At 34.2% G+C, this 25,320-nt stretch overlaps 1 protein-coding gene across 3 annotated transcripts in view; it reads right to left on the reverse strand.

Annotated features, from left to right (window-relative positions):
- LOC117120066 (GREB1-like protein) overlaps positions 1–25,320 on the reverse strand; it is a 56,370-nt gene that overhangs the window by 28,853 nt on the left and 2,197 nt on the right. For 2 of the 3 annotated variants that reach the window (XM_033265075.1, XM_033265073.1), the window contains exons 1-2: positions 7,392–7,520; positions 972–1,104 (exon numbers count right to left, since the gene is read on the reverse strand). In XM_033265075.1, coding sequence (XP_033120966.1) covers positions 972–1,101 — 130 coding nt within the window. In that variant the 5' untranslated portion in view covers positions 1,102–1,104; positions 7,392–7,520. Of the gene's footprint in view, positions 1–971; positions 1,105–7,391; positions 7,521–25,320 lie in introns of those variants that run through there. The other variant, XM_033265074.1, reaches the window with a different exon arrangement.

Here is a 25,320-nt window from a genome sequence, read left to right on the forward strand (position 1 = left end):
TCGATGCCGCTGGCATAACCTTAGCTTGTTGGGTCGCTAAATGCAAAAAATAAGTGCTAACTTATGCAGCGCCCCCTAAACTGCGTCAGCCAATAGAAAACAGTCAGAGGTGACAGTCAAAGTGTCATGCGCATTTGTTTTTATGAAATCGATAGCGTGGGACCGCTTGGTTTGCCTTAGCGTGAGAATGAATGCAAAATGTAAGAAAAGGATACGTTCCTTAATAAAGAAAACACACTCTCATGAACTTTATTAAACAATCAGTTTATTAAACAAATGAAATCTAGGCTTATTGCAATTAATTAATTAATGCGCTATCGGCGTGTCACACGATCAACACTAACGATGGTACATGTGGTGTTGTTCTGTGATTGATAGTTGTTATTTGGAGCCAGTCGATGTGTCTCCGATGATTTATTTAACATATTTCGTCAATAAATCATCGTTTTAAACTGGCCGTCCGGTTTTCAGACGGTAATTTTATTGTTCCGGACTTAAGAATTTGGCCGGAATTCGGAATTGGGAAATCCTTTTTTCAGAAAGTATTTTAATACACTAAGAATAGGAATGATTTTGGGACTTTAAAAAACGACCGGTTTTGCGTGAAATCCGGTTTTCTGGGTGGTCGGTATTGGGAGAGTTGACTGTATTACCAATAATATTATTGGATTTATCATTTATTGAACACATTCTGGAGAAGGCCAAAATGTTGCTTTAGCAATATACTGTTAGAACAGTAATCAGCGCATTGGTATTCGAACCTACCAGGTACCTACTTATTCGCCTGGGTGCAATATTCCTGCCCTCATCTACATACTGTTGTTTTTCTAAAGCAGTAGCTCATAATTTTCAAGATCATAGACCAACACAGAGTATATTCTCAATTATGCTTGTACTGTTGTATCAGATTATGGTAGGAAATAAATGTCTACAACAAAAATGTCAACACGACAATAACGATCCATGTCTACCTTTTTCTAGATATAGCTGCGAGAATACTGGTTGGGGTGTTGCATTGTTGGAGCGCAGCGACTGCTCAATGGACATGTGCAGAGCAGCTTCAAATCTTGATGACTTCAATTGTCCCTGGTTGTTACCCATGATCTGAAAGTTCAAGAAACAGATATTTAATTGTTTGTTGCCACCACTTTTGCATCAAGTGTTTGAAGAAGGTATCTACATAGTATGGGCAGCTGAATAAAAGTTGTGGAATTTTGGGCATTTATGCTGTTCTGAGCTGCGAGCAGCTCTCTGAGATGGATATGTGCACCTTACAAGATGCCACTATTATTATTATTATTATTATTATTATTATTATTATTATATAAGAACAAATGGGAAAAACAATTGAAAAATATAGAAAAAAAAGTTTGCAATTTTTAGTTGGTCTTAACGATGGGGATATCAAGCCCCCTATGACACAGCCACTATCTACTGTCCATCATGCTCCTCTATTGGAATCTTAGCCAATCATGCCTGCCGGTACATAGATGTGCGGACGGAGAAGCAAATACGTGCCTCGTAACAAATGGCTAGCAATAAAGCTTGAATATTTCAAATAAAAGCCTACAGCGTTATGTGCCATGGTACATTATTCCACAACCTTGAATAACAATATAATGTGTTCCTTGAGTGTATTGGCTTTAGACTGTTTTTTTTTTAATCTAAGACTTTATTAGACCTTTTTTTCTTTAAATCTAAGACTTTATTAGACCTTTGAGTATTAAAAGTAAAGGAAATATAACAAACAAGTTTTATTAAACCAGAAATTGCAAATTGCAAGTGAAGTGCTGCGAAGTACAATTGCATAAAATGTTCTCCGAACAAAATTATTTATGCGAGTCAAGTGAAAATAATAAATAATAAAAATATAACAAATAATATGAGCACGACCCATTGTCTATATTAGAACAGCATTGGTACCGTGTACAATAGTGTTTTGCTGCAGTGACATCTCTCTGCTGGCGACTCGCTGCTGCTGGCGATGACTCGCTGCTGGCGAATCGATCTGCGCATGTGTATAAAATGGTATTTATTTCCGAAAACACTATGCCAGTCTACAACAAGCGTCGCCTAAATGTAATAATTAGCACGTTGAAATAGGCTAGTATATAAGTTTAACTGAGTTTAACTGAATAATATTGGCCTCAAAATATTGTGGCTGAGACATGAGCCGATTAAACGTAGAAATAGGAAACCTAGAAATATAGTAAAAACGCTGAATAGTACTCCAGCGTCGCGACATGCGGACGTTGGTACGAGTAGGTTAGTCTACAAACGTCGCCTGAAGTAATTGATTTTACCCGGCAGAACGAAAGAAGAAAACTCCGCTTTTCCTTTTTCTTAGGCCATTTTTTTTTTGACAAACAAATTGCTGTCAAGAATATGAATTGGCTGCTTCGCAGCAATAATACAATGTCTTCTATACCACTGTATATATCTAATTTATAATACTATGTGTCATAATTTCATAATCACAAGGTCTAATATATTTTCCAGTCATTGCAAATAGTGAATTTTATTACAAGCGCGATAATTATTTGAAGAGAATGTCAAAAATAAGAATCCTCAGTAACAATTTTATACTACAGTACACAATAAGAATTTATGCACCACCTTACCTAATTCTAAGTCTTACGAACACTTCTGATTTTCCAGATGTTTAAAGGACCCCTTTTACTACCATACTCACAGGTGTTTACACCTACAACAGACACGCATGAATGCACACACGATTACTAGTAGAGGTTTATCTCAACCTGGTCTTGATATAGGTATGTGTGTGTGTGCTATAATGAGTCAAGAGTTTAGTTTAAGCAGAGTAAAGTTGAAAGCAAACTAGGACAAGAGAGGAAAGAATTTTTTAGTATAAGAGATTTTACAATGAGATAGGGTGAAGCACCTTAACTCATCCTATAATAATTAACAGACAACTGACCACAAGATATCCTTCAACCAGGGACGACCTTCAACCTTTAGATGTCCATCATTTTAAAGGATTTAAACAAATGGAACAGGAAATTCAATTTGTTTCAACTGTTTAATGTCTATATTGTTTATTTCATTCAAAGTTTAATAGTACTAATTATGATTGATCTGCATTTATACAGTGATTTCTACTGCAACTATCAATCTAATTAGTAAAATGTATGAAACTATGAAGACATTGGATTAGATTGGAGTTTTCAGAGGGCTCTACTGCTGGTAGTCAATTGCATAATCCCCTACAACAATTTGCTGGAGTGCAACTACATTTTTTTAACACACAACATGGGCCATATTGCACACAGAACCATCAGCTTAAACACCTCATTCCAAATTAATGATTAAACTAGAAATTGCAAATTGCCAGTGAAGTGCTGCGAAGTACAACTGCATATATGTTCTTCGAACAAAATTATTTATGCGAGTCAAGTGAAAATAATGAATAATAAAAATATAACAAATAATATGAGACACGACCCATTGTCTATATTAGAACACTTCTCATTGGGTAACAAAGTCGTAATTTTTCATTTTTGTCAAAAAGTGTCTATAGTGGTGAATTAAGGTTTATGTTTTTTTAGGTTAAAGTTTCAAAAATTTATATGTATGTGGAAAATGTAGTTGATTACCAAAGGTTACAATTTTTATTTTGAAGACTGCATGGTCTAAAAAGTGTATATTTTTTTATGGGGCAAGTTTCCAAGGGCGTGTTTTCTAGGGGCGAGTTGACTGCCAAAGAGTGTTGCTAAAGTGCGAGCCAGCGTGTTATTTGATCACAAGTGCGAGGCGTCGCAAGTTTGAGCCAGCGAGCCATGACGTCACGACAATATATACGAGACGTTACTAGATTGGGTGAGGTATCGGCTGAGATTTGTGGAGTACAATTCAAAAAACAGCTATAGGTCTAATAATGAATTATTGTGATGTTAAATAGACAATGTTAGCTATCAAGGAGCGACGTTGTTTTTCATTGGGACCTTCGTCCCTTCAANNNCCTATACCATCCTAGCTAGTCTAGGCCTAGAGTAGGATAAGGCTAGCGCGACATGCGGACGTTGGTACGTGTTGGTTAGTCTACAAACGTCGCCTAAAGTAATTGATTTTACCCGGCAGAACGAAACTCCGTTTTTTAGTCGTCTTAGGCCCGTGTTTTTTGACAAATAATGATCTTTCAGAGGTCAAATTGCTGTCAAGAATATGAATTGGCTGCTTCGCAGCAAAAATTATGATTGCCCTTTCCATACTATATATACTGTACCCAATACGCCACCCAAGACTCCAAACTGCATCCTTTTCATGAAAGATCCTGACGACAATAAGCTTAATACAAAGAGAAATGTCTGCTATATTGACAGAACTGAAGAAATTCATATCTATTTACATCTTATCCTTTAACAAATGTATAGTATTTCGTACAGTAGAACATCATACAATAAATCAATAATTTTCTTCAGGCCATTAACACAGTATTGGAAAACATTAAAATAAATAATTAAATTTTATAGTACATAAACTAATATGAATAAAGCCAACCAGTAATATTTAATACTTGATTGACACTAGCAGTTTTATGTATCCAGTACTGTATCTCACCACATCCAACTCCTCACAATGATATACAGTAGTCCATTTATTGGATGGTTCTGGATCTACAAGTCCATTTTGGGTGGCTCTGGACTTACAACTACCATAATAACCTAGAATAAAAGCCTAATGGCCTTAATCTTAAGAATCTTATCTCGAAAAGAAACCTCCACCCCTTCTTTAGTTTTCAAGAGTAATCTAGAAAAGATGCCATCTCGAAAAGAAGCCCATGGGCTTCTAATCAAGATAGTATGGGGTTTTTTTTTAGATAGTACTACATTCAGACTGACATTATCTTTGATGATTATGATAGCGTGTCAGTATCAATATTATTTTATTGTACTAGCATGGATTACAAGTAAAAAAATATTAAACAGAATTTTGAAGTTCATAGTTGCAAAATGCTATAGTAGCAATTCCAAATATTTACAGCATTCATTTTGAAAAGAAGCCCTCTCATTATTTTGCAAAAGTAATCTCGAAAAGAAGCCCATCCAAAGTTCCTAAAATATAAAACAACAGGCCTCGAATTTTACCACGGCCACCGCGGCCATTGCCGACGGCGCCCTCCCGGTTGGCCTTGGTTCCCCTGTAAATGAAGCACGACGACAGCCACTACTTCCCTGCCCTTTTGCAGCCTTGGCTTCGGTGCCCTCACAACACTCAATATATATCGTTTGACACGTAAAATAAATCTAAACAAGAACGTTCAAATCTTGAAAGAAAACATGAAAGCCAAAAACGTAGGTCGCCTAGGCTAGCCTAGGCCTAGATAAGGTTGCAGTGACAGAACAAGAGAATTTCTATGTGTGTTGATATGAACTGTTTTTGCGGTTACCGTTATGTGGGCATGCGTCTGACTTGAGCGGTAATTTCAGTAAACATGTACTGTGCTTGCATGCTGCAGCTGTGCAGCTAACTTTAGGCGATCGTCATCGCAGCTCAAACATGTGAAATTAACCTAATTGGTTAACACTCGGCTAATCTAGTTGGATCATGACGGCCACGGGCCAGTTTAGAGATGAGGCCTCCTCTCCGATGACGATGCACTGAGCAACAACATCAGATATTGAACTTCTTGAACTTTGACTGTTTTGTTTACGATCGCCAAATAAAAGTATATTCCAAAATTGAATCGATATTTAATAGTTAATAATTTAAACAAAGTCATTTTACCATTGACAATGATGGCTAGGTCTAGCCTGGCTACGTATGAATCAAGGCACTCGCGAGAGATTAGTACTGAGGCTAAATCAAATTTTGCCTTGGTGCCCTTTTATATTTGAAATTTTGGCCTTTGTGCCTTTCCATTTGGCCTTGGTGCCTTTCAAACTCATGTCATACCGGAGGCCGTTTGGCCCTGCCTATAGAATCCCCAAATTCGAGGCCTAAAACAATTGAAAATCCTTTTAATTTACCAGCTGATTTAAGGGTGAAGTTGAAACAAATGGTTTGGCTCTTCTAATTAATATCATTTAAATGCTAATAACTTAAATTTATACAAAAAAGCAATTATTGTATTTTATTTTTCAAGTTTATTAGATCAAAACAGATAATCTTAATTATGCATGCTTTTTAACCCTGTCCGTACCAAGGGCGGTGATTTCCGCCCAATCTCCCTAGGGAGCGCCTGCGAAGGGCGGAAATTTTCACCGCGGAAATAGTCAAAAAACACGAAAAATACCTTCTGTTTACAACACGAACTTTACTATTTCTATTAACTGCAAGCCTTTCATTGTTCTTGGCTTGGGTCAAGAGGTTATAGTTCTTGCTGATGATCGTATAAACTCGATTTGTGCTAACTAAAAATTCTCTACAATTATCGTTTGAAAATCATAACTAATATTTTGACATCGCGATTTGGAAATGGCCGCCGTTCAACACATAGAATTGATATAAAAAACTTATTTTACAAGCTTTATATTTTTTATATATACTTTTCATATACAAAATGAACTCCAAAATTTACAAATCATATATCAAAAGATAGCTAAATGTATAAGGAACATATGTTTTTAGAAATGTTCTTTCATAAATTTTACAGAAACCGTCAAAAAACACATGTGAAGAGAGTAGCCTTCAAAACCAGTAATAACAAGTGATAGTACTAAATATAATACAGTTTCCTGTGGTAGTACACACTGGGAAATTTGGTATGTTAAGGGTTAAAACTTGTAGAAGTTATCAGGAAATGTTGATACTTTCAAAACTTTGTAAAGAAACTGCTACACAGGTTATGTATCATCTTTTATACCGAATAGTAGACGTAACCCTATAATTTAAAATCAGTAATAAAATAAGAGTGAATATGGATCCAGGCTGATTCTATGAGAAAGCAATAACCAAATCAAATCATAAAAAAGACCTCCCTTGCTTGCTTAAATCAGGTGTTGGTACCTAAGCTGCAATTCAAGTTTAGAAGTGAAATCTGATGAACCTGCATCCATAAAACTTTAGCTGCACAAAGTATTATGATAAGCAGACAAAGGATATTAATAACTGAATTGACATCATCTTCTTCTTGCTGTTGGAAAGTTTCAAGAAGAGCACGACCCAAAACAAAGTTGGTCATTTCCCAAAAACAGTAGCCTATGTGTACATTTCTTTGTCACACTGCTTTAGGTTGGCAAGTAAACGAATTAATTAAAAAGTTGAAAATAATGGGAACAGTGTTATGGAAAAGTAGTGACCTAATGAATGAATATAAAGATATAAAGATAAATTTAGATTTTCCTATATAAACCAGGTATACAAAGCACAAATATAGACAATATACATTTCACAAAATGATGAAGAAAAACGGATAAAAATACAATACAAACCTGCACACTGCAGCAATAAAGGTTCCTATAGTCACAGTCCTTTGTACTGCAGCACTGCAGGTAAAGCTTAAAAAAGGTGATTATTCCACTGATAATGAACTGTACTGAACTTACATCAAATCCAATGGAGTATAACCTCCTTTGATTACATAATAATCAAGACCTGATTATACATTCAAGGCCATTGGCCACTTTCTTGCAATTTCGAGCGACCTGTTATTAATCAACCTAGTTCATACCATTTACATTAATGGGTGAACAGGGAGAGTACACAACCCAAAAGATGAAAATAATAGGTTATTTTCCCAAATGCTAAACCTTAAAGTCAGAAAGAGTAAAGAAAACTACAAACTACCTTGATATAATATAGCAAATTCTATTGATATTGATATCTTTCAACAACAAAAAATCCCATGAACTGATTTTTTATCCCTATAAATAGTTAAATTACTTTATTGTCTAAAACACTGTCATTTGTCATTACATTTGTTTATTAATTCATAATTCTATTTAATATTACAACTAAAAGTTAGAAGTTTTCTAGAGGAATTCTTTCCTAGAATTAATAGTTTTTAGACTTAATCAATATCATGTTAGAAAACAAATCATTACTTCACACCTTCTCATATTTAGAACATTCCATTAATTAGCAAAGGTATCTGTAATTGATTTAATTTACTATTTTATAGTGTGACATACTGTTTCACTAACTGTTCAAGGTTACAAATTTATCTTTATTTTTCAATAACAAAACAACACATTTCCATGGGTATAATCCCACCCCCCCATCCCCCCATGAACGCGAAATTGGCCCGATTTGGGGGGGGGGGGAGTTGGGATTACACCCGGGGATTCCCGTGTGCATGAATAGAACAAAAATGATGATCATTTACAAGCATTAGAACAACTGCCCTACGATTCAATGGCCAACCCAAATCTATATTCTGGTGAAGAAATCACAGCTCGAACATCAAAGGGAAGGGAACACCCTAATTAATAGACCTAAGTGCCTAGATAGAGAGCCCATATCTTGGTCTTACCCCGAGATAGGCCAGAATTTGCCTAAACTTCCTTGACGTCGTAGGTTATTTTTTGCCTAGCAACAACCAATCCAACCAATCACCCATCGCATGTGAAGACCGCCCACTTGTAATACATGATGTAACAAGTTATTTTTAACAGTGCGAGAACCTCTGTGGAACATGTGAGTCAGCCCACTGGGCGGGTCTATTTAGGGACGGACCCCGCAGTGTTGTCTATTTTTAGCCACAGCTGTGGAACATGCAAGTCTTCACATGTCTCTTTAGGGACACTTTTTAGCTGAAGTTAGCCAGCTTGTTTATTTTAGCGACAGTAAACAAGAAGGATTTACAAGAATGGGCTTTGTTTTCAACTCAACTTTATGGTGACCAATGTCTGGTCTAATCAATTGAAAGTGTTTCAGGTCTGCCGAATTTGGAGCCAAATCCTTTATATTTTGTGAGCATTTGTTAAATTTGCCGACCTAGACCTACTCACCTAAATACCCTGGGACTTTGCCCGGGGAAATGCCTGAAGCGGAGTTGGGTGTAAAGTCTGGGGCGGGATTATACCCGAGGTGGGACTATACCCGAGGAACTGCGGTAATAGTTTCCATTCCATGGCAATTGAGCCTTATCTAATATAGACACCTCTTACAATAAAACTAAATGAAAATCAACAAAAAGTTCTGACACCTCATTGTTCTCAATATATTTTCCAAAATAAATTAATTTTAAACAGAATATGTCTAGATGAATAAATAAGACCACCATTGGATTTGAATCCTATATATTTTTGGTTTGGTCAAGGCATTAATCCATAAGATCAGTGGTCAAGAATTCAAGAATTCAAAGGACTTTATTGTTTCTTGTCTCAATGGGCAAGTTCTTAACTGGCCATTACTAAAGAAGGATATTAAACTAACAAAGTTCTGTCATTATTATATAATATTATACAATCCTAATTTGCTTCCTGGATGTTTACACTATTATACTTACTAAAACAAAATATCTTATTAGGTTAAGAGTATTTAATAAAACCATTATACTAGATAAATTTTAATAGTAATAATTTTAAAAATAATAATAATAAAGGTCAAGATTATTTGAAATTGTTTTTATAAGTTTTTGGTGTCTCCTCTTAAAACTATTTAAAAATTGTTCTTACTGCATAATTAATCACACTTGTTTTAATTTTTATTAACTATTTATATATTTTTAAACCGATCAGAAAAGAAAAGGGATGCAAGCGTTTGGCGCATCGGGAATGGGGTTCGAATTTTGGGTGGGATTCGGTGTGAATGCAACTTCAGGCCGAATAATAAAAAGCATGTTTCAAATAAATTTTTAAAAATTTAAAATAAAATAATAATTGTAAATACTGCACAAACTGGTAGGGCACTCCTGAAAAAAAAAGATACTAGGCTGAAGTCTTCAATTATTCAAGTTCATATTAAGCACCGGAAAGGAAATTTCCCCATGGAAGCTAACTGCAGAAGAGAACATACAAGAGTAATTAGGAAGACTTTCAAACTTCTTAAGATTGCATTTGTTAGGATCATTACTACAAACTATTGTAAAATCAACATTGGCTAAACCTAAAATAACCATTATGTAAAGTGTTACATATATCTATTGCACATGTGTTTTTCACACAATGGGAATATAAAAGTTACCCAATACACAAGGACTATAGGGTAGAGTATTTCAATGTTGCAATTACTATTCAAAGCGACCTTTAAGAACAACTGCTGCTGGCATATTTTATGACGAACCTTGAAATCATAGAATAGCTATTAACCACCAAAAAATCTACACATTAACATTCAAATACATGGTCATTAATTTTACAATAATGTGAGGGAAAAAAGTAGATCTCCGAGAGGCTATTCAAAATGATGAACAACAATCTTGATAACAACTGCGTATCTATACTCCTCTCCTATTTCAAAGATTTTGTAGAGTTTGGTTGATGAAAAACGTGCAAATATTTTAGCATGTATAAACACAGAAGCAAAATGTTTATCAGTCCAGCTAAGGTTACTTCAATTGTAGACAATTGATTGGTAAGGCTAAACAAAAAAGTTTTTTTTTTTTTAAGCATGATAAAGGCCACTTTTCTTATAAAGATGGCTATAATAATAGTGTCAAAATTCCAGGCCATGACTTCATGAGTATATTGAATTTCTGCAAGATTCACTTAAAATTTTTAAAAAAGAATGCGAGAGAAAGTAAAAAATGTTACTTTCCTGGCCTAATCTTTACGCCAACCTATTGGATGGATACTTGTTTAAAAGAAGTTGTGTTGGGAGAAAGAATAGCGTCAGATTTTTTTCAATTTTCCCTCACACCTTACATAGGCAGATAAGTTGTAATTATTTGGGCGTAAATTTTACTGCAAACTACTTAACACCTACTTGTTTAAAAAGAGTTGTGAAAGAATGGAGTCTGATTTTTTCAATTTTGCCTCAAATCTTTCATTCTTTCATAGGCATAGCTCAATTACAATACAGATTGTAAATTCTCTTTGAAATCAACCCAAATCAATCAGATATAAATCCTAATGCAGCAAGGCAAGATGTGATATTTAGTAAGGAATAAACCTCCGATACTGTTTCCATCTAATTTAAGTATAAAACCTTTCTTTTCAGTCATAACTACTTACGTTACTCAAGTGAACATTAAAACAAATCCCTTAACAGTTACTAAGCGTAAAGCTTCATTGCTCGCAGTGATCGGGTATCCTAGCAACGGTCTTTTCAACCAATTCTTCCCAAGCAACCGGCAATTTCTCCCGTTAACCTTCAGGGTATCTTTGTGCTTCATGTTTCTTTCTAACTTGTGACCTTCAGAAACACAAGCTAACAGTCAATTCTCATTTTTCAGAATTTTTAGTATCAATTCTTCTCATATTTTTACAGGTTTTGTCGTTTGGCGCATAATTTTTTTTTATTGTATGCCCTTTTCTTCAAAAAGTGAAGATTCATAATATCTGAAATTGTTAATGGTATTATCCTTTCACGTCTCATATTGTGGCGTCTTTTTTATCTTATGGCTTTTTTTCTCAGAAACTGAAGGTCCATAAATTTTGCACAAAATTTCAGTTTCAATCCTTATTGTATTTTGGTTTGCGTTGCTTTCTGTTGCTTGATTATAAACTTGACCTTCAGTTTCAACTGGCTAAAGCAAGTTGATGATGATGCCTTAATAACAAGAGATGTTTAATTTGTAACAACAATTATAATTTGTCATTTTCCAAACAATCATAATCTGTCATTCACTTCTGAAACCTATTCTAAATGTTTCCAAATGAAAACAAAATGAGAATCTAGATATTTTTTCCTTTTAAAAATATTAATATTTTATTGTCAACAGTAAGGAAATCAATCATTATTATTGCATACACGTATGATGAGGGGTAATTTGTTTGCATGATGTTAAAGAGAGTATGAAAACATATGCTGGGGGAAGGGGTTAATGGTATGCTTATGACAAAGAAAATTATGATCTTCCCCATCTCAGGCCAAACCTAGCATTTTTTTAATGCCTGGTGTAGCAACAATGAATAAACAATCAGATATGAATGGTGTCAGAACTAATTTCTGTTTTACTGATTAAAGAATACACAATTATATTATAACAATTACATATTAATTGACTTGGCTATGTAGAAATTAACACAAATATTTAAAAGTCGGATTCAAGTTATGGAACATTAGAAAATTCAAGAATGACCTTGTAATATAATTGGTTAAAAGTTTCACTGGAAGTTTTTAATAGTAATATCTTTATATAAAAACTTATATTACCTAATAGATGGTCTTAATGTATTTCTAAGCATCATACCATCAAAAACATTGGGATTATATGAGTTTCATTTTAAGTTCCCATTGTAATCTCAATGGTAAAGATTTCAACATTAGATTTCCAATTTTTATATATTAACTTATGTTTTTGGCAAAGTTATAATTGGCTAATGCTTAATATTTTAAAAATTTAGATTTTTGGTTATTAGTGTTCTGACATGCATACTATATCTTTTTATTAATTTTTTTATTTATATAGTACCTTTCTTTTAAAATACAATATGCTTTTTCCCAGGTCGGTGTGTGTTAAAGTCAGACTCCGGAGGAAAAAAAATTTTTGATATGATGTAGAACTGATTTTTCTAAGACAGAAAACTGTTGTTTGACAAAAAACTGAGCAACGGTGAATGAGATACAGATTTTTGAATATTTAAAAACTGGGGGAAAAAGGTGTAAAAGTGGGCGGTTACGCCCCTTTTCCCCCAGTTTTTAAATATTAAAAAATCTGTAGCTCGTTCACCGTTCCCCAGTTTTTCGCCAAACAACTTTTTCCTGTCTTAGAAAAATCAGTTCTACAACATATCAAATTTTTTTTCCCTCCGGAGTCTGACTGCACAGGAGTAGTTAACCCCACCAGGTACTTATTGAATCTCCTGAGTGGAGAGAAGCAATGCAGATAAAGTGCTTTTCTGAAAAACGCATGCAAAATCTCAATCATATGTTTAGAAAACCAAACTATTCCCACTATGCCTAACTAATGCTTTTGAACTCAAGATTGATTTGACAGCTCATTCATTGGCCTATAGTGGGCGTAAACTAGACCCCAGTGAGAGGTCTAGCTACAAATACTCTGTTGATTACGTCAGATGAACAAGCTTTAGTTCATGAAATTAAATATTTCACTTCACAACCATAAGACACAAAACAAATGAACCTACAGTAATCAGCAAAATACCATTGCACTTTCACTGAGCTCCTATTTCCTCTTGCAAGAAAAACATTTTTTTTTCTACCAGCAGAAATGTTACCACTGACAAAAACCTGTTTTTTTTTCGATCAAAAAAAAACAGTTCAAAAACATGCAATCCATTAAGTGTGCGAAAGGAAAAAAACTTTTTTTTTATGGGGAAAACCGGTTTTTGAGGAGCACTTTTTAGCTGCAACCGAAAAGCAGTCGCAATTTGACCTCCCAGTGTCAAATGTCGAAACACAATCAACACAACCTGCAGAGATTCGCGTGAAATAATATTTTGGAAAATTATGTGGAATGAAGAAACAACCAAATTTGTGATAACTTTGTGGGGAGAGGATAAAGTGGAAGCCAGACTAAAGGGCAGCAAAAGAGATACCCATGTATACAAGAACTTCGTGAAGAAAGTACAAGAAGAATATCAGTGCAAGTCACCGATTGAATTGAAGCGGTTGCAATGGGCCTACACACTGTCCAAGGACCATAATAGTAGGTCTGGTAGACACAGAATAACTTGTCCATATTATGACATATTAGATAATATTCTGGGGGATCGTGAAATTTTTGCTTTTTAAAATTTATTTAAAGGAGCACACACATCAAATTAAATTTCAAATCTTTCAGCTGGGCACATTTACGCCGTACGAACTGCATTCTAGGACAAAATGACGTAATCGCAACAACGACCACACTTTTAAAAAACCATTTTTCTTGAAGTCGAAAATTGGTACAACCTAGTTTTTTCAGCAGAAACAGGCCCTGAAGTCAAATTGATCCATGAGATTACAACTTGGAAGTTCCTTAATCCTTTCAAAATGAGCAATTTAATCCTTTGCATGTTTGAGGATATACGAGCAGTATATATTTTTTACAGGTACATTTTGCTTATCCTATGATCTTTATCATTACCTAAATTTCACATATGCTATTCAGTGGACCTATTAAATTAGTATTAATTATATTATTATCAATCATATTTATTCAGTAATTGAAAATCTTTGAGATTTATCTATGAAATAACATTTTATGTTGGTCAGCTAAAACCCAAGCAATACAATGATGAAAATTATTTATTATTATTCATATAATTAGTTTATTAAAATCAATGAAAATGTTCTAGACACTATATGGTATACCATCTGTATATTATATACCCATAAAAATAAAATTATTATTATTTAATTATTATTATTTTTAATTAAATTGTTATTTTTAACATCCCCTTTTCAATGTACTTTAACACTTTAATATTCTCTGCACAACAGTGCCTTAGGCCAAATAAAATTTATTATTAGTTTCACGTCCGGAATTTGAACTTTTTTTTTATGAGGGGCCTTATTATTTGCTATTTGCTATTTTTTCGATGAAAGAAAATGGTGGTATGTAAAACACGGCATTTAATATTTGAAGCAAAAACAACCACTCTACATTGTATTGTAACACTTTTATTTTCATAAACATCTCAATTACTGTTTTTAAAGGATTTAAACCAAAAATATTTCATAAAATACAGTTATTCAAGATTAAAACAATAATATTAATCAAGGTGTGATATTAAGAGTGAATTTTAAGTATACCACTACTAGGATGTACAAGAGAAGTACTATGAATTACTGCAATTGACATGGAAGGCATCGACAACATATCTATAACTAAGTGTTACAATGAATATTCTATACAAAAGATAGACAATAATTAAAAAATAAAATAAAATATGTATACAGTATACCTATACCTGATGAAGAGTGATACCCCAAAATATTTGTATGTTCAATAAAAATTATTTTGAGAACGCTAGACACTTCTCTTGAGTTTTTATTTATAATAGTACTTATTAAAATACTTAGTACAAAAGTTGCAGTGAATAAAAACTGATGGAGACAAGGGTGCCGAACTGCAGAAATTGGCATGACATTGATACACCATCATTCTTGATAGGAGGTGGTGGTGCTTCCTTTCATTCGTCTACCTGGGGAAAAAAAATGTTTTATGTTCAAATAATATTATACAATAATATTATTTGAACATATTAATTGAATATTATACTGTACAATAATAATTATAACCTTCAACACAGCACTACAAAGTAGTTAGTAGTACAGTAGTAGTAGTAGCTCAGTAGGCCAAGTACAGTAGTGTGGTATATCACATCAATCATCATCCTCAAACTAGCTTGTAGCTAGCGTATGGCTACTGTACTTGTTAGCCTGATGAAACACTATTTGAGTCATAGGCTAGTGTGTTTAACTAGAGATATAGAAATTAGAATAGGCCTAGGGGTAGCAGGGTCCAAACTTCTGGATATATGTACACTGATCTACCACACCATAATAATTCTGTTCTGCTTAGCCGAATCCGCAACGGTACTAAATTTAATAATACTTTGCTCACCCGTACTGTGTCAATCTAGATAGGCTAGGCCCAAGCGAGGCCTGGCATACACAGTAGTACGGATGGATGATCGCCAGAAGGTTGACTCACCTGGTATCTTTCATGATGAAAAGTCGATGCCTTGTTGTCAATGTTGGTACATGTAGATATCCTTGGCCCACACGCTTAAACCACCATATCGTTAATTTGACGATTATAGTTGTCGTACATTTGGAAGAATAAGAAGCTTATTCCTCCATTGTCTGCCATCCTCGCATCACAAAAAAAACAAAACAAGAGACCTGTCAAATCAAATCAACGAAAAAACCCCAAACCATGTGTGTGCAGCGCAAGTGGAGAGACGACGATCAGAGTAGTCTTATCAATCCAAGCGCTGTTTGTAAATTCATAGAAATGCCGTTTGTATTAATTAATAGAAATGCCGTCGCAACGGCTGTATTTCTACTAGTCTTATCAATCCAGCCGCTGTTGGTAAATTCATAGAAATGCCGTCGCGACTGCTGTATTCCCACCAAAAAACTTCGAGAAATTTCATTTTTTCACGGAAAAACAATCATTTTTTGTTATATATGAAAAAATAGCAAATAGTAAAAAAATCTATGCGGCTCCAAAAATCGGTGCAGACGGGGACGTGAAACTAACGATTAATTTTATTTGGCCTTAGAGGTATTAACATACAAAGGGCTGATGAGAAGAGGGAACAAATTTTCCCCTAAACTTTCTTCCTTTTAAACACTGCTGCAGCAATGTTATCATACTCACAATACACAGTACTTCCTTTGAATTGTATTTTCTATCTTACCAGGTCTGTCAACTCCCTTTAACTGACCCCCTCATTATGGCAAGCCAGAGCAAATTTGAAACACTTTAAACCAAAAAATCAATCAATCAGATCGCATAATCTAGCCTGCTCCACCCTCTTAAGACATTTCATTCACTTTTATGTCCTTCGATGTATCAATTGTTACTATGTATTTTGTGTAATGTAATTTTAAGTAGATATTAGCCTTTAAGATGACATTAGAAGCAATAAAGGATTGAATTGCAACAAGAATGTTCGATCAGATGGGCCAGTAAAACTTGAGTCCATCATCAGTGCAGACAACAAGCCAGCTAGCAATATTTCACCAATGTCATCACCATTGTTACTAGTATTGTCAGCCATTATTATTACAACATCACTGTTGTGATACAGCTAATCTTGTCTACAAGACACAGGACACTCTAAGTGCATTAGGATAATTTATATCATTTTTATTATTCGTCAGTTGTAAGCGGTAAGATAGCAGGGAAACCAACTATTAATCGCAATGCTTTCTTTCATGATAACGTCTCCATGCTCAAGGTTGGATGCATACCATTAAATTAGCAGGGGTGTTTCTCAAAATCAATCTAATGATGAATTTCTTTCCATCTGATATTGACTTCTGTAATAACGTTATCATAAAATACAAATTTTTAAAAATTATTTTAAAAGTGTTAACAATCTGAAAAAAAAAAACAAAAAAAAAACAAAACATTTTAACTATAAGGCAAAAATGGTGGAATTCTAAAAATAACAATAAAGATGTTTTAATTAAACACACTACCCTGATTGAAAGGGTGGGGAGGGGGGCGATAGATGTCAAGACTTCTAAAGCTACCAATTGCCGCTATATTATCAGGAATCAAAATGGGTAGAGCAGTTATGAAAACTATTCAATTATAATCAGAAAAAACACGATAAATTTACAGTTATGAGATAAAGTCGCTTAAATGCGGCTGACAGTAACGTAACCTGTATAGACAGGAATTTCACTCTCTACTTCACCATATAAATTACTTTGCCAGGTGAAACTTGGAATTTTGAAATGCCATGACCATAAAATAAATCCAGAAAGATAAAATATTGTTCTAACACATGCAAATTATTTCAAAGAAGATATCATTAAGGTCTCACAGGTACGAAACTGAAATTGCATGTAGTTTGACTTCCTATTTCCCTAGACATGCTATACCTACTGAAGGTATTTCAAACAAAGAAACTCTTTAAACTTACCTTTACCATTTAACTTTTTAAAAATTTTTCTTTAAAAAAAAAAAACCTTTTAATTGTCACTGCCAGGCAATTTAGGCCAAATAAAACTTTTTTTTCTTTTCACCGAACATATCATTATTTTTACGGGCCTCAATTTTTTTTTTTTTTTAAATTTGATATTTTGGCTTTTTTAATGCTGAAGACACATGGTATTTTTTGCTCTTTTGTTAGTTTTAGTGCGATTTTTCCACAGAGATAAAATGCAAACAAATGATCTCCTTTACATTAATATAATGCACTGCAGTTTGTGCCCACAAACTTGGTGATCGGCATATATGCCAATTACATGCAAATATCTGTAATGCTTTTACTTAATCCTGAAAAGAACTCTGATATCGTACGGTGGAGTTTGGATGTACTACTGAAACCTATTTAATACTGTATGCATTGCTATATTTTGTTCTCGCATATCTTCATTACTCCTGTTAGTTTTTTTCTCAGATATGATGTTAGGCTTTTCATCCTGTAAGAAAATAATGGCTCTGTACATGGTTGGCACTAATTTTCTGACTGTCATGTTCAATGTGTTGGCAAAATGCATTGCCAAATTATGCTGGAAATAGTTTTAACAGACTTGACATGGAATCCCTAATTTAGCCATTGATTCTAAGGACTTAATGTTGATTGTTGTTCTGCTGTATGTGCTCTTGCCTAAAACACTGAAATTTGTGGACAAGATACCAATTTTAACATTTTTACGTTAAAAATGATTCATAGATTTATCAAAATACATATGACTTGATTTTTATCTATCATGATTTGACTATATATGAGTTATTATACTGTTGATTTGCTTAGAATTATCCAGCACACAATACAGTAAAGTGTTAATTTGATGTGCTATCCATCCATACCTTTTTTTTCAATTCATGGCTCTTTTTTTAAGACTTCACTTTTGGGCTTTCTTACTTATAATATGAGGGTATACGAAGCAATGTTATGGTAACCATAATCAAAGTTTATAAGCAATATAAAGCAACAGTATACTAACAATATATTGAACATCAAGGAATACAAGATAATAAAGTTTTACACGGCTTCATGAAAAGAAAAAGAAATTGATGGTTTCTATAGGAGACTGACCAATTAAAGGCATAATTAGCAGATTGCCAACAAATCTTTCTGGAGTGTCAAACTTAACAGAAAAATTAGAATATTTGTTACAAACATGCATGTACTAGTGACACTGAAGTTCAAAAATTACTGTTATCGTTTTCCACGAACGGTCAATTGTAAATAAGTTCAAAAGTTGCCTACAGTATACAATTCATGATATTAATTCTGTGTATTGAGTGCTATTCAATTTCAATTATTTTCAACTTGTAGTTTGAGTTTATACTTTTCAAATTTAAGAAATAATATCAGGATCACAAAATCATTAATCTTTTGGAACACCATGTGAAAAATTATGGTTGCCTTGACATTTTGGTGAGATTGCTCTGACCATCATCAATTCAAATGCATTCAGTAAAAATAAGAGCCAAATATATTTTTTTTTAAATATATATATATATATATAAAAATAAAAATAAATTTAAAAAAAATAAAATTTAAAATATATATATATATATATAATACATGTATGTATATGTATTAACTAGTCAGTTATTTTTTACTAACTCTGTTTTTAATCTGTACCTATCTTTTAATTAAGCTTTAATGCTTCTATATTCTTGAATCTTCATCCATCAAGCAAGACACACTCGTTTATACCCAGATGATAAATCAAGTTTTAAATATGTACCAACCACATCTTTAGGGCAAGTTATCTTCTGCTCTAGAGCAGCTTAATACAGCTCCAAATGGTGCAACCCAACATTAAACAAGTTGAAAGTTCAAAGGAATTATAAATTAATGCAAGTCTTCTGAAGTCTGACAACCTATCAATCAATCATGACTAAATGTTCATCCAATGTGTAGTAAACAGTTTTATTAAATTTTTCTGGCTTCTTACCAATTGATTTTTTTTATTTAACTATCCATCGTAAGCAAGCTTGAGAAAGGATCATAAACATGTATTTAGCAAGGAATATGAACCCCTGGATGCCTGGGATTGAAATAATCTGATGCTAATAGTATTATTAGTTAGGTGCACAGCTAGGAATATTTCCGAGGGAATGGAGAAAGTTGCACCTAGTGCATGGCAGTATGATGTGAATAAAGTTCCCAATGACCACAGGCGATAATGCACCAAGTGTCCTTATTCATGGCAGATACTTGATTGTGTTACAGTAACTTTTTACAATCCTTTAATTTTCTAAAATCTAAACACTATTCAATTAGTATGAATACATAAAATGATTGTTAATATGGTGATGGAAAAAATATGAAGAAACCAAAACAAGCTGATACTATCATGTAGGAATATGAATCACAATGTACATAACATAATATGCAAAACCAAATGTATGACACATATAATATACATCAAACGTGTGCACAACAACAGACGCTTTTAAGAAGTATTGAATATAGAAACCTTCAAAGGTATAACATCATTAATATGATGAATGACGCTAATATATACTTTATCTTTCAACATATTAAAAACAAAATTTAATTAAGTTTGCCTTTTATCATAACAATGACCTTGATATTGGAGGAGTCATTGATGTTGGCTCTCAAAATCAATGGCTTTATTCCAGATGTATTTTGTAAATGTCATTCTCATCCAAGCAACAACTCTTGAATATCCAAATAATCTTTGTGGCACTGTGACACATTATAAACAAAAAGACTAAATAAGTTTTTTTAGTCGCGATAGAAAATCATGGCATTTGCAATACTTGAAATAAAAGACTCGTACTTGAGAGTAGGACATGAAGAATGCAACAGCAACTTCATAGGCAGTATAAGATTGCTTGCCTAAATCTCCAAAGCACAAGCATTTTTTTCTTGACAGTTTGTCTTACAGTATTTGATATTTGTGATTAAAATAATTCAAATGAAGTTTATTAAATATTTATAGTTTGATTAAAATATAAATTTCAATCATTCAATACATGAATCATAGATTTTCAAAAGCCAACACTGAGCTGTAAATGTGCGTACTTGTAGGGTTTATCACACTGGATTAAAGTCAAACCTACTGTAATGTATTTTGTGAACACCAATTACAACCTAAGATACTGTAGTCCTATTTCCAGTGGGGTCCTTCTATCAGCAAACTGGCCAACTTCAATCACAATGGATTCACTTAGGTATAATCTTCGTCAGAAAAATCGGCTGTTTCTATTATCCAAGTATTAAAATAATTCAATCCCTTATTTTTGCCAAAGGTTCACTTAATGGCCTGTGACCAGTGGTTCTAGACAAAGAGGCCTAAAGGCATGTGGCAAAAACAGGGCTTGAATTTGAAGGCTTTCACAGCCTGTTAAACAATACAAACTCATGGGTAAAAGTAGACAGCATGAGAGTTACAGTACCGTCCATAAAAAATGCAAATTTTTAGACGCAACAGACGCATCCAGTTTTCGTCCTGTTTGCGTCCATGACGCGTCCGTTCAAGGCCTACACCGTCTAAACATTGTTATTTAGACGCACTCGCGTCTACCCGAAATTGTTTATCAATGTCGATCACGTCAAATTAACAATCCCTATTCAAGCCCTGTAGTACACAATGGATGCGTACGTATGTGTCGTTGTTGTAACAGGGAAACCTAAAATTCCGTCAGTTACTTTTGTTTTTGAGTCATACATCATTTGAAAATGTCATTTTCCTCCGCTGACTGACGATCAATACAATCAAAATGATAGTAGCCTAGCATACAGATGCAGTCGATTTCGGGCTCGGCAGTTGACGATTTATTTAATATTACAGAAGTACTCACATTTTCTCACATTTTCTCACATTCTCAATTTATAATAAAGTACAGTGGTACTGCAGTATATTATGTTATGATAAATTATACTCCAGGTACTAGGCCCTAGTGTAAAATATTAGGTATTTTTATGCAGACAGTCGGTGCAGTAAGAATCCATGCTGCCGCCGTGGTGTCATGATGAAAACATGTGCTACGGCGAGTTCATAGTTCACCAAACAACATGTTTAGACAGGCCGTCCGATGGGCGAACATCGATTGGATTCATCGAAGTTCTTGAGTTGACCCGGCTTCTGGGGGGCTGGGACTGCAATTGACAAGTACATTAATTAGGAGGATTTGCAGAGGAAATCACAGACAAGAGACTCAAGTTTCAAGCAAGCGACCCGGTTTCTTATCAGAGGCGCGGTTGTGCTATTATTACCTAAAAGATAACAGGTTTGTTAAACTGAGACAGTCACCATTGGCAACGGGAATTTGGCTGTGCATGTACAGAGGTTCCCATAGTAGTGTAGAATATTGTTGAGTGTCTGTTTCATTTGATTACCACTCCCTTACTTGTTTGTAGTTTGGTCTGCGTTGACGATGACTTGTTAATTAATTGTTAATTTGAGAAGCCTGCGTCAAATAAACAGTTTGTCTGAACCGTTATTAGCGTTAGACGCGTCCAGATTTCGGACGTATTCAGGACGCATCGTGGACGAATTCAGGATGCGTCAGATGCGTCTAAAACGTGCAGCATTTATGAACGGTACTGTATAATCCTAGTCACAAGGAGCACCAACCTTTGCACAAACCATCTTCCAGTTGTATAAATCTGATTATTTCAAGATATTGTAATTTTTATTAATGAAAAGCAATAAAAAAATTTTTTTTTTTTGGCAAGTGAAAATCTATTTTGACAAGCAGATACAACAAATCACTGATCCAACTGGAAAAATGGACCCTGTGTAAATCTGGAATAACAAATGGCTGTCTTTATTCAAGAATATTTTTGCATTTTTAATATAGTTTTTGTTTCACCTCTTACAAATTAATGGTTAATTTATTATTCATATTGTCTTCCAGTCTTATTTAAATGTGTATGAAACATTAATATTATTAAAATAGAATCAATAATAAATTTAAGTTTAATAAATTATGTTCAAGGTAAATTAAATGTCATAAAACATGTATACAGAATCCATGTTCATGTTAAGTTGTAACTTAATCACAGTGGTGATGTGCTTTTATTGCTCAAATGATTGTACAGACACACTGTGTAAAATCAATCAGGTATTACTCTGCTAAACATCTGGAGGTACATTCGATAGCTTCAGCACACCTGTTTGAACCAAACATTAAATTGAGGGCTAGCCTAGGATTATTCTACGAAATTAATCAGTCAATTCTACTTAATAAACATTTCTCAGGAAAATTTTTTTAATACTATTTTTGCCTCCTTAGAGAAATAAAGTGCACCTGTAAGGCCAAAAAAAAAAAAATGTTCTGGTTCTGGTCAGAATAAAGTTACAGAATTGATGCGGCGATGCGGTTTTTTTTTTTTGGTTTTTTTTTTCTTTTTTTTTTTGTTTTTTTTTGAAAAGCATGGGAAGTACAGAAAAGGTGTTTTTAGTATCTTTTTTATGTTCTGCTAATGCTATACATTGTTGTCCTTCCACATTCCACATCCTCGATTTCGCTTTATTTGCCAAGGGGCCCGTCTTAATTCATCATCATTATCAGCATTAATGGGTACGCTTTGAAAAAATCCGACGGCCGTTGATCCCACCATAGCCGTGACTTTCTTCGATCTCGGGTGCAAATGTCGCTCACCCGTTTGGGGAGGACGACGGACTTTCATCACATACTTACACGCTCCGCAAACTCGCCGAGCTACGGTATCGCACGATAAAATGCCAAAAGGTCCCTTATATTACGGTGTATAAGCCGCACCTGTGTATAAGCCGCACTTCTAATTAAGACGCGAAAAATCATGATGTTTTTTTTGTCACCTAGCTATGTATAAGCCGCATCTATTTTTTAAGCCCCAAACCGTTCCCATAATTTTAATTTTTTAATTATTTTGAAACACTGACATATTTATTTACAAATGTTACAAACTTCATCTTTTTCTATTGAAAAAGATGACAAACAACTGGAAATGCGTGTAAACTTCAGGCTAACACAATGAAACAAGTATTCTGCTCTGAGGAAATCCCCATTTCATGCTAGACGGTCGTGCTACGTTAAAATTTCAACATCAGTTTAGTTTAATAAAATCTAAGAAAATAAAATACTTATTGAGTATATTTATCTATTTTAAACAATCATTCTATTATTATGGTGACTAATAACAGTCGTATTAAGCTTAATATATTGGTAATTCCTGGCCTAAGTCATGACTACTTACAGCCCATTGTGCGAAGCACGCACTCATCATGCACCACGTTTTATAAACAAAAACAGAAGTGGAGAAAATATCGTGTGATACAAAGTTTACGCATCCACAGATGACGAATGCCTTTCTAAAGTCAAATTCAAGTAAAATAATTATTACAACTTCAAGAAAACTTGTGTTTTTATAGCATAAATTAATTTCACAAGTTTTTATTCTGAAATTTTAGCGGATCATTCTCTCTATAACGGTACAAGCCACCGGGAACCTGGAACGTCAAACAGCAAGTTTCAACAACCTGCCCACGTATGTTTTGCGACATTCGTTAATGAAGCTGCTCACGTGACCCAGGACCAAATTCGCGAAAAGTAGTTTGGTAGTTTTCGAACAGCATGTTTCAAATTTTTTTATGAATGAATGATTTAGACAACCCAAACTATTGCTTGAATGATGTCGTAGAAATCGTAGTAGGAATCCTAGTACAGCATGCACTGTAGTGAGTATAATTACAAATACTAAGCCTACAAACCGGCCCTACCCTAGGATAATTAATTGGGCTAGCAATGGCCAAATCTAGAATGGATAAGCCGCACCCCAAAATTGCTGTATGTCCGGTGAAAAATTTAAAAAAATTGACGCACAGTGTCTAAATCGACGCGTGCGCTGACCAGAGACAGAATTTTTTTTTTTTTGGCCTAATATCACGGAATTATTTTTTTCGGATTTTTCTGCCGTGACTAAAATATGGCAACCAAGATTATTGCAAACCGTGTTTAAATTGTTGTTGATTATTTTTTTTTAAATATGTGTCAGGATACATGCTAGGGGAGAGAGGGGGTGGTTAAACCATCCTTCAGGTGATGCATCCCTCAAGTGACCGTGAATATTAGACAGGACTGATCTGGGTTAATCAGTACACATCTGGCAATACTTGCAGTTGAATTGCTACTGCTTAAAGTCACAATCATGGTCTATCGATCGAGCGGTTGAGGTGCTGGGTCATGAGCGAGATTATCAACAACAACAAACAATTTTTTTTTTTTTTACAAAGCAAAAATGTCAATAATGTATGACATGGAGAAATTCAAATAAAGTAAACATTCTTGTATGTGAGTTTCTTTTAATCGTTTTCTTATTGAGTGTTGAAAAGCTGTAAGGAAACAATTCTAAGGTATGTTTGATTCTCACGATCCCCTTCTCAGCCAAACGCTGCTTTAACCATGAAGACAGGACTGTGTTTTACTACGTTGTTTGGGCGACCATACTGTATCGTACCTTTGTAGGCTTACCTGTTTTGCAGATCTTAATTCTGACGGAATATAGAATACATGTCCAGACATCTTATGTCGTGCAACTCAACTAATCATGATAGGGATGCGCCTGAGTCGTTGAATATGTCTGTTACATTATTTATAGACTAGACTAGTCCGAATTTATATTGTATACAGACCACGTGCAGCGAGCCCCG

Source organism: Anneissia japonica, unplaced genomic scaffold (genome assembly GCF_011630105.1).
Source record: "Anneissia japonica isolate Jap-2015-1 unplaced genomic scaffold, ASM1163010v1 scaffold287597_len576451_cov177, whole genome shotgun sequence".
In the NCBI taxonomy this organism is placed as follows: domain Eukaryota; kingdom Metazoa; phylum Echinodermata; class Crinoidea; order Comatulida; family Comatulidae; genus Anneissia; species Anneissia japonica.